The sequence below is a fragment of the Gastrolobium bilobum genome, unplaced genomic scaffold (assembly GCF_033153095.1).
Source record: "Gastrolobium bilobum isolate Gb01-03AN ecotype WA unplaced genomic scaffold, APGP_CSIRO_Gbil_v1 utg34750, whole genome shotgun sequence".
NCBI classification, from domain to species: Eukaryota; Viridiplantae; Streptophyta; class Magnoliopsida; order Fabales; family Fabaceae; genus Gastrolobium; species Gastrolobium bilobum.
Window position 1 is genome coordinate 21,023 of NW_026898635.1, and position 11,313 is coordinate 32,335.

At 29.7% G+C, this 11,313-nt stretch overlaps 1 protein-coding gene across 2 annotated transcripts; it reads right to left on the bottom strand.

The window, feature by feature from the left end:
* Positions 1-7,389: 7,389 nt before the first annotated feature.
* Positions 7,390-8,223, bottom strand: LOC133317860 (uncharacterized). 2 transcript variants are annotated; one of them, XM_061519743.1, is made up of 3 exons: positions 8,044-8,223; positions 7,900-7,952; positions 7,390-7,771 (listed from the first exon to the last, which is right to left on the bottom strand). In XM_061519743.1, exons 1-3 carry the CDS (start codon positions 8,216-8,218, stop codon positions 7,673-7,675), a joined length of 327 nt encoding a protein of 108 aa, XP_061375727.1. In that variant the 5' UTR covers positions 8,219-8,223; the 3' UTR covers positions 7,390-7,672. The 2 variants fall into 2 exon arrangements, with proteins under 2 accessions (XP_061375727.1, XP_061375726.1); XM_061519742.1 differs by having other exon boundaries at positions 7,390-7,783.
* Between the last annotated feature and the right edge of the window lie 3,090 nt (positions 8,224-11,313).

Below are 11,313 nucleotides of genomic sequence, written 5' to 3' on the forward strand. Positions count from 1 at the left end.
TTCAACTACTCTCCTCCCAAAGGTTCAGGGAATGGAGATCAAGTAAAATTAATTAATACTCTTTTTTAACTAATAAATTTCATTTCTTTTATTGCAAAATATGATACTTTTATTTAATTATCTTATCCGTAAAACGCATAAGAAATCTTGTAGTGAAAAAATATTTGTCTTTTTAGATGTTAGAATTTATGTTATTTTACTCCCACAAAGAGATAAGACTCATACATTTGTTTTTTTATCAACCCTCTCTTTTTCTTTATCTATCTTTTCTTCTCATCTAAAATGACACAATTTTCTATCCTTTAAAATAGCAGATATTTTTTCTTATCTTTTATTACCAAAGTCAGGTAGTTTTGGTAGCAGTGAGGCGATTAGTGGAAAAGAAAATTTTCGATCCTGTATTGGAGAGTGGCTTAAATATCTTTATTTTTTATTTGCTTTATATTATTGATTAATTTCATAATTGGCTCCGAGTCAAGTTTGTTGGGATATTAAGGAAGTGGACTTGTCTCAAAGAAATAATTAGAATAGGATAACTCAAAAAAAAAAATACATATATAAAAGAATTTAATATTTATGTTTTTGTTGCAGAAAATATTTTTTCTTTTACACTCGTATAAAAATGAGTGAGTTTTATTATATTACATTAACTTTTTCTCTTTTCTCTTATTATAATGGAATCCAATTATCTTTAAATGAATGTGGCAAACAAACAAAAAACTTTGTAGCCAACGCATAAATATTTTTATCTGTTTAAAATTCTCACTCATTTTTATTGGATTCAATGTTTATCACTAGCTTAAAAGCATGTACTTGAGTTATTCTTGCCAACCTAACTTACCTAAGTATTATCGTTCCATTTAATTTTGATTCATATTCGATTTTTTTTTTTTTTGGTAAGCATATTCGATTTTGTTAAAGTAGAATATTGACGTTACTAACAATTTTAATATTAAGTTAATTAACAACTAATATCGTACATACATATATATATATATATATATATATATATATATATATATATTATATTGTCTTAGGTTTTAGGTTTTCCACTTCTAATGGTGGCACAAAGACTATTTTTTAGAAATTTTATAGCCTTATGTTATATGAAAAAAATATACCCATAATGCTACACTAAAGTCTCATTGGCCCACTAATAGGAATTTTTTTTAAACGAGACCATAATTAAACCTCAATTCCTCAATTTGCTAAGGTAGCGGGATAATTTTTTATTGCGTCATGCGGTAGAATTCTCGTCATCCGTCCTAAGTTACAGTCCTTCTTTTATATCATATAAATTACATTAAATTGATATTATTACTTTATTATTAAAATTAAAATTAACATTAAAATTAAAAAATTCATTTATTGTGATCTTTCAAAATTCTAAAAATTTAAAAATGTTAAATTTACTATAATAATTATAATTTAATTTTATTTCCTAATTTACTAAATTATTATTTTGCATCAAATTAAAATTTTACATTAAATACATCGAATAAAATAGTAACTTGAGCGAATTTATAATTGATAATGATAATTGATAATTAACTTTTTTTATTTTCTGATTTGCCAAAAATATATTACATATAAATATTTATTTTGATAATTTAATTAAATTGATATTATTATTTTGGAATTAAATTAAAAATTGTCATAAATATATTAATATAAATAATATTTATAAATGGTAAAGTAAAATTTGTTATTCTATAATTATTATTTGGGTTGATTTTAATATTAATAATATCAACTTGATAATTGTTTTCTTATATTTGTCCAAAATATTCAATCCAAGAGATTTTTTTTAAAAATAGAGAAAGAAAAAAATCAATAATTATATTGTTACCATTAAAAATAAATTTAATATTTTTAAATTCATAGTAATTTTAAACATATCACCACATAAATAAAAATATTTATATAATTTATTATATTTTAATTTAATTAATTTAAAATTAATGACAAAATAATAATATAAATACAATTTATATGATGTGAAAAAAAACAGTGAAATTTAGGATGATTAGTCATGATTTTGCCACATCGCTTGATAAGGAGCAGTTGCCTAAATTTAATGTGGCAAAAAAAAAAAGGCCCCCCTGGCGGAGCCAACAGGACTTAAGCAGGGCAATGATGTGAAGAAACTTAGCAGAGTGACCAGGGTGTTCGTAGTCTGGATTGAATCAATTTTGGAAGCAAAAATTATTTGATCCAATCCCTTTGATTTGAATTTTTTTTCAAATCCGATCCGATCCAATCCAATTTTTTTCGATTTGAATTGGATCGGTTTTCGGTTTTTTGAAAATCCTAAAATTTATTTCATAATTATTGTGTAAATAACATCTTTTGTATATATTTGCTTTGTAATTTTTTATTTTTTTTTGAAGTACAAAAGCATTAAGAAACTATAATATAGTTTTTTTTTTTGCAATGAGATATGAAGTTATACAAAGATAAAATTTTGTTGATGAGATCTGACTAAATTTTTTCTTTAGTTTAGTTTGATAGGTTAATGGGTCTTGAGTTTAGAAATTTTTAGGCTATGATTAGAGAAAGACTTAAGTAGGTAGAGAAGAATTATATATTGGATCGGTTTGGATTGGATCGGTTTTCATCAACTCATCCGAAAACCGATCCAATCCAATTAAAATTTGTGATTTTTTTTTTCGATTTTTCAATTTTCGGTTATCGATTTTTTGATTCGATTACCGCAGTTTAAATCGGTTGATGAACCCAAGAGTGATTGTTAAATGTGTAAGCTTTGTAGGAGCGACAATTTTTAACACAACATTCTAAGAAGATACAAACATGATACTAAAACTTGTGTTTGGATACAATCATTTTCATAATCATAATGTGTCTGTGCCGGTAAAAATCAACATAAAAAATTTGTTTGATGTTATGTATTAACCCGCAAACGTAAAATTAATTCTCCTTACTGTTTCTATAAATCATTTATGTCGTGTCGTGTAAAGATGACATTGGTAAAAACTACATTGGTAAACCAATAGTTATTGGTTGTTGTAAAATATAATTTAGGTTCGCAGAATTTAATGATTAAAATTAAAATTATTAATAATGTTTATACAAAAAAAAATTATTAATAATGAATACTTCTTGCAATTCTCTCTCCATTTATTAAACCAATAGTTATTGGTTGTTTTCAAGAATAAATTCTCTTTAATTAGGAGTGCATTGAAGTTATTGCTTGCTATCCGAAACAATCGAAAAACTTTTCTAATTAAACTCTCTTACTTGATATAGACCGTTAGATTAAAAAATTGGAAAATAAGCACCGCAAAAAAGTGTTAAAAACTGTCAACACTGTTTATTTCAATTTTGCTGGCATATGAAAAAGATTCTCTAAAAATTGAATGTAAAAATTATATTTTTAAAAATTAAAATTTTTGGCTAAAAAAAATTTATCTATGCCAAACGCCCTGAGCACAGTGAAATTGCTACTTCCTCTCAGCAACTCGTAATATATAGTGGTAACTGGAGCGGTAGTAGTACTACTACAATGATAGAATTTGCAATGGTCCCAGCCATATATGAATCTCACAATTTTTCCATTTATTCCTTGCCGTTTGCCCCCTCTGCCTTGTGTTTGTGGATCATGCTCACGCGTCCTCCAATCTTAAAAGCGAATATTTCACCTACAAAGCGCTTCTCTACAAGACACAAATAGGGAATGGCAGGACCGTCATTAGTTAACCTTAACTATCAGCAACCGGAGAAGAACATGGATTTAACTGCAAACGTAGATGATGATAGCTAGTGAAAGGCTTCACTTGTAAAGAAAGTCTAAATCGACGGCGAACTCGCTCATAATCTAGTTGCTTTCATAACAAGTTGCAGGTAATAGTTTGACCAATTATTTTTCACCCTAAATCTTACCAATCCTTCAAAACAAATATGAAAATATACTCTAGTACATTCATACATCATCATTCAAAAAAAGTCAACACTAGCTATATAGAAGGCAAGCAAAATCACATTGAAGACCTCGTCTCTAGATATTAACTTATTTGAGAATGTCAGACCTGCAACCAATCTTCTTTTTTTATAAAAATGAAAAAGGAAACAAAGAATGAAGAGAGCATGTACATTGCTGCTACGTTGCTAACTAATATAAGAATAAATATCTTTTTTGGTCCCTAACAAAAAATTTAGTCTCCACTTTAGTCCATTATAAAAAAAAATTAGTCGGTCCCTATGAAATTCAAAGTGGACCCATTTTGGTCTTTTTGAGGGACTAATGTAGATCTTTTTTGAATTTGTGAGGGACCATGATTTTAACTAAATTGATCCACCTTAAATTTTTTAGGGACCTCGAGTCTATTTTTTTTGTAAAGGACTAAAATAAGGATCAAATTTTTTGTTAGAAACTTAAAAAGGTATTTACTCCTAATATATATATTGAATCAAGAGACAAATAAGGGCCTGCAACCAAGAAAAAAAAACTGAAATCAAAAATTTTATGTCCGCAAGCCCGCAAGTGGATCCGCTCGTGGCTGTAACGCTAGTGCATGTCTTGGATTCAATTAATTTTTTACAAAAACTTATCTATTATTGGGTGAGCAGTCAAAGAAGACTATCATACACGCATCAAACGAGCATAAGTGACAAACTCACGATAAAAAAATATCACATCATATTTCAATCCAAAATACTAACATATTGACTTCATAAGTTTTTTTCACTTATATATATCATGTTATCCCACGAGATTTTTTATTACTCGGGCTTGAATTCCCAACATCTACAGTAAATGTAAATAAAAGTAGGGTTGTTGTTATCAAAAAAAAAAAACTAGGGTTGTTATATGCCAATTATTTGGTGGCAGTTAGTGATTGGATTTTGTCTACCATAACTGATATTTACTTTATATTTTTCTTCTTTTGGCTCCCTTTAGTGCAGACGGGTCATTTCAGACATGTTAGGCATCCACCCTTGACTTTATGGTTAACATCATGCTTTTAATTAGTGCGATTGATCCATATGCACAATAATCAACAGTAGATTAAAAGGCAGAGAAACAGCAATTATTGTCATTCAACTAATGATATCATTGCAGATGAACTCTTTTCAACTAACAGTATATTATGTATGTATAAATAATTATTGGCGAGAAGCAAGAATTATTATTTCAGTTTGTTGGATCCTCCTCTGCTATAAATATTTTAAAATGGTGTTATATGAACCGGTTGAAAAGGTGGCTTATGGTCTTTTTGATGGTTGATCCATATCGTTAATGATGAATTCTCTCACGAGGTGTTTGGTAGAGGAAAAAAAATTTCACGTAGAAATCATGATTCCTGAAAATATGATGAGAAGTTTTTTTTTTTTTTCAGAAATGTTATTGAAAAGTTGTTTGATAAGGCAAAATTTTCTCAGGAATATTAGGTTAATTTGTCTAATACTGTGTTTAGTTGATTGTAAAATATTGCTGAAAATTAGACCGAAATTACAAGAATACCTTTCATTATGAATATTGAATCTCTTTCAACCTTCATTTGACCTAAGTCATCTCTCTCTGGGTAATGTTGTCGAAAATAACAAGAATCCACTATTTGTGAACCATTCAACTCATGATTTTCTCTTTTATAGAACAAAAATGAAAATGCTCACTGCTTGTCATTTGCAACTACATATATCATCATCCACCCCAATTTAATATCTTACGAAATATGAGACCCCAAGAAAGAAAATATAGGTATATATATATGAGGAAGAATCCGTTTATATATATTTTTTACAAATTTTTGCAAATTACACTATGTACTCTCGGGAGAACATAGTGTAACCTAGTATTCTCCCGGGAGAACATAGTGTAGTTTGTAAACAAAAAATTTGTAAATAAAACACTTTCCTATATATATATATATATATATATATGAACCTGAAGTCTAAGTTTGAAGATGCAAATATGGATAGGAACTGATTTACGGTGATACCCAACTGAAAATTCCATTAGGGGATTAAGAATTCCAGCTCATTGTTCTTCCTCTTGCAGGCTTGCCATTGTTAAATCCTCAGATTGCTCACAAGAGTCAATCCTCCCCTACATGTTTAAGCAACGAAGAGCAAAACGATCCCAATTTCACAGGGTATTTTTGTTTGGCAGAGGTGTAAATCCTTTCCTAGCGCATGGGAAAAAAATATTACCATGGGTTGGATGGTATTCACAATTGGGAATCCATCGTGTTAATCAAAATGATGGGAAAAAAAGTTTCCAAGATTATTTCTATTTTGCCTCCTACCAAACATGGGGGGAAATTTCCCCACCCCGCTTTTTTAGAATTCCCAAAAAAATCCTCCTATCAAACATCATCAACTTATAAGGGGCAAAATTTGGTGATGTAGGTGCAAGAACTTCAACAGTACTAGCTCACATCAATATGTAAATAAAGGCGGAATGCAATATAAAAAAGATGCATACATAAATGAACCCAAGGTTGAACGAATCTTAAATAAGATGGTAGAGTTAACCTAATTCCGAGGGGTTTTGATATGTAAAGTAGTCGTTGACAGTTATATGATAATATGATATACTCTTTTAGCCTATCATTTACCCAAGATATCGACCCAGAACAAAAATATAAAATGCATAAACAATAGTAATTCATTTTTTAGAGAAAATAAATAAATTCTCAGCTTCCATTTGGCTTGCAATGCATAAATACCATTTATTGCTGAGTTGTTGATTAGAGGTAGCCAGGGAGGTAACATGTAGCACTAACTGAGCAATTGCCAATTTTGAGAGTAACTTAATCGTTTAGTCAACTCTCCCTTGAAAATAATACATGTAATTCTTAGTTTCCTTTATCTTAAATTTTGAATAAAAGAAAAATATGAAAATAAGTATCAACTCCCAAAGTCGGGAATCCATTTATAATTGATTAAATTCAGAATTGAGATGTAGGGGATGTTGAGGGTCACATCATTGAAACCATGGCACTTACCATGAAGTTGACTTCCTATCTTTGCCAATTCTATACCTATCATCATCATTTCGTTTATCAAGAAAATATAACTATACATATAAATGTAACGTATAAGATAAATTTTTGTTAAGTATTATTTATAACCACTCTATTTAATATCAATCATATATAAAATTATGCCTACCTATCTACTCATCTTTAATACCACCGTTAGATCATAATTTTATAACTAACTTTTATATTTTCTCTTCTCTTAAAATTATGATAATGTTATTGTGATCTACCTTTAAGCACGTCACTGAATTGAGCCTAACGTTTGCCAAGGAATATATCTCCAGAAAATAGACGCCTATTAATACTAGTGATCAATAATACCAATAAGAAGATAAAAAAACAAAGGTTGAACATGAAATAAAGGAAGAGGAAGAAATAACAATTTATAATTTCATAGATAAATTCCCTTGATACATAAACTTATTTAAACTCAGCGAGATTGTTGGTAACTTGGTATGGATAGAGATCTTCAGCATTTGATTGTAACATAAAATATTACAGAAATATAAAACTCATAGTAGAAGGAAATCTTCAGCTGTCAGATTTTATGATATTTCTGCTTCTGCTTTTCAGCTCCAAGCAGTGAGCTGGCTTGAATTATTTATTCCATTTAAAATATACATAATATAATAATGTAATATAATATAAGCAACCTCTGCAAGTTTGCTTCAAACATGAGGCTTCCCTTTCCCTTGATCATTCCTATGATTAGAGTCAGATTCTCTGTAGTCATCGGTATCAACTTTCATAAGCTGTCTTCCCTTCATCTCAAAAGAGGCCTTCAATAAAATGGTGTTTAATTTAGACTAATGTTAGATATATATATATATATAATATATTCACATATTAATTACCAAATACAATAATGACACAAACAGCCATCTAATAAGTTTACCTCTGTTGGTGGTTTTAATACATCCACTCTAATCATCAAGCTGTTGACTCTACCTACAAGAGATTCAAAGAAACGAATTTGATTTAGTTATATATCATTCTGGTAATGGACTTTAATTAAAATATATCCGGAGAACCTGCTTACCTGGATACAGTTCAACAAAGAGCAAAAGGAGGATGAAAATATAAATTCTAAGCTTGGGATCCATAAAGTTGGGTATAGCCAGCTTGAACGATGACCGAAATTGAGATGCAGGGGGAATATATATGCTTTTATAGTATGTATAATAGTATAGGCATGGCACTGAGAATGGATGCATGAAGCCTTTTTCTGTCCTTTTCTTTTTTCTTTTTCTTTTTCTTTTTTGTTTTTAAGGGGGGGAAAGGGAGGTTAGAATGGTAAAATTGCCCTTATTCCTCGCAGGATACATGTGGGGATGTGGTTTGTCATGATGCACTGAACTTGAATGAATAAAGATAATGGGATAGGCATTGGCATGTGGACGAAGTCAACTATACCAATTAATTTCAATTGCATCTGAACCTAAAAAAAGTTTAGAACCAAAACCACTCTTACCAAAAGCAATTCACAAATAAGCACTTGACGTATGCGTTGCACTAGCTAGTTATGTTATTGTGCATGGCTTTTCTCTTATTATGTACAAACGGGATACATTGAACTGTCTTGTCCGATTTAAAGTTTAGTTACTGATAAATAATCCCATTTGAAGATAGTCAACCAACGTATTGGTGCTTACGAGCTATACATGATCGCTACATGACTTTTCAACATTAACTTTGGAAGTGCCGCATTGTATGGCTACGATAGAGGTGTTAAAATGCGATGATACGTACAGAATCTTATATTTGGTCCTAATTATTAGGGTGTGTTTGGTAGAGGAGTTTTTTTATTGAGAAAAAAAAATTTATGAGAATATGGTGAGAATTTTTTTTTTCAAGATAAGTTATGAAAAGGTGTTTGGTAAGCCAAATTTTTTTTGAGAATATTGAGTTAATTTTACTGATGTTATGTTTGATTGATTGTAAAATATTGATTGGAACCTAAAAAAATTATCTATCATTTTGAATATTGAATCTCTTGTCAGTCATCAAACGTTCATTTTAGGGCATTTTCGTCTCAAAATATTGTTACGCGTTTCTTGGTTGGTGGGAAAAAAATACCATAGGTGGGATGATATTATTTTTTGGGAATGTGTAGTTAAAAATAAAATGATGCAGAAAAAAATATCCTGTGATTATTTTCACTTTTACTTCTACTAAACATGGGGAAAAAAAAATTCTCACCTTACTTTCCCAGCATTTCAACTAAAAAACTTATACCAAACACCCCTTTAGGGTCATTTTTTAGCCATAACTCCCAAAGTCTTATAATTTAGTGGGCTGGATTAAGGCTTTTACGCGGGCCAAATATTTTTCTTCATTAAAATTTTTATTATTTTAAAAAATATATATAAATTTAAATATATATATATATATATAATAAATGGGGCAGGATCACACCGGTGTCAAATTTAAAGTTTGACACCTCATCTGAAAGTCATTAGATCAAAAAATATCAATGGTGTCACATGCTTACAAATCAGAGTCGTTGATATTTTTTTATCTAACGGCTCTCAGATGAGGTGTCAAACTTTAAATTTGACACTTGTGTCAAAGGATCCTACCTCGTAATAAATTATAAACATAATATAAGTAAAAGTAAAAAAAAAAAACTATTGACATCTAGGTATGTTGTATATCCAAATTTGTACTGAATCGTATGACATACGGTGCACCGTGGTTGTCTTGTGGATAATAACAAGTAAAAATATTTTTACAACGGGCAATAGTTGAAGAAAGTCAATGATTTAACTTTAATATATATAGCATACTAAGAACATTTGTTCAATACTAGCATTAAGATAATTTTTTCGTTGCTCTTTTTGATTTTCCACTAGAGTTTCTCTCGTGAATGGTGCTCTTATGACTCCTTGTGAGAAATTTGATGACATCCTTTGACAACGAAACTCAACAAACATAGTAAAATTAAATTTCAACTTATATTAAAAAAAGTTATTACATTTTCACTTGTATATTTGTATACAAATATTGTTTTATTAAAAAAATTAAATTATACAAAATTTATATTTTGTATGGAATATTTTATGAAAATGCTAAATATTTATTTGTTAAAATAATTTTGATGTATTAAATATGATAAAAAAATAAAATTATAATTTTGAATAACCCGCAAGCTAGCCCTAGCTCATTGGACTTTTGACCCTTGCGGGTATTTATTATTAGGATTTTATTAATCTCATGTTAAAGGAGATAAGTTATCTCATGTCATAGAGATAAATTTGTGGGCTCCACGACCTGAAAAATAAAAAAAATAAAAAATAAAAATGTGGCACAGTTATCGAAGGGTGTGTAGGAGAGAAAGTTATCACATGTAATATAAGAGTAGTTTTTCCCTTATTATTATAGATCATTTGTCCTTACATGCTTTTTGACCCCAACCTACATAGGCTAAGATCTAATGGAACAGATTGACCCATTTTGACAGCTCTAGGCCTACGGACAAAAGCAATGAAAATTAACTGAGAATCAGCATAGGATAAGTTTGTTGGCTTATGCTATTATTACTTAAAAGTCTTTTAAGCTGAGAAGAGTTCAAAAAGATAGGGTTACATTTGATCCTCATATTACTCTCTTTAGTCACTTAAATCATTATTGTTTTTGAAATAAGAAATAATGTCCACATACTTCTTACTTTCCTTTTGAGTCATAATTTGGAAGATATGATCATCTTTGTCTATCATCCCGTAGTGATTGCTACGAGAAGATTTATTTGTAGCCATTCAAAGCAAGGAGGTATATCGTGCGCTTACACTATAAAAGGTATACCTGTTGTAAAAATGATCGTTAACATTTCAAACCACAATTCTCCTATACGTTTCAATTATTGCTATATTAACTTTGAGTTGAAGCTTTGATAAGATGTAGGATCAGTGTCACTTGTTTTAAAGCGACTTAAAGGTTAAGGCCTAATTTAAATAAGCATGGCTATAGCAATATGTTCCTCCTAGTGCATGTTTCACTCAGTTTAACCTGTTAATTGTGCAGAAAGAATTGTGCAACATTTACCACAATTGGACAACATTTTGTCTCTTACAAAGAAAAGAAGAGATATTTGATCTGAATTCTGTAGATGAGAGGAATTGACACCATCAATTAAATTGTACCTACTAATCATGCTACATGAGAAATTAAGAAATGAATGATCAGTAAGTTTGTGAGGAGAGAGAGGTCTCTTTGCTACGAGTGTCTTGTAGCGACTAGCTGTCCTCGAGTCAATGTGATGAATCATTTCATGCTCCAAATGGGGTGTCACACTCACGCACCAGTTAGTACG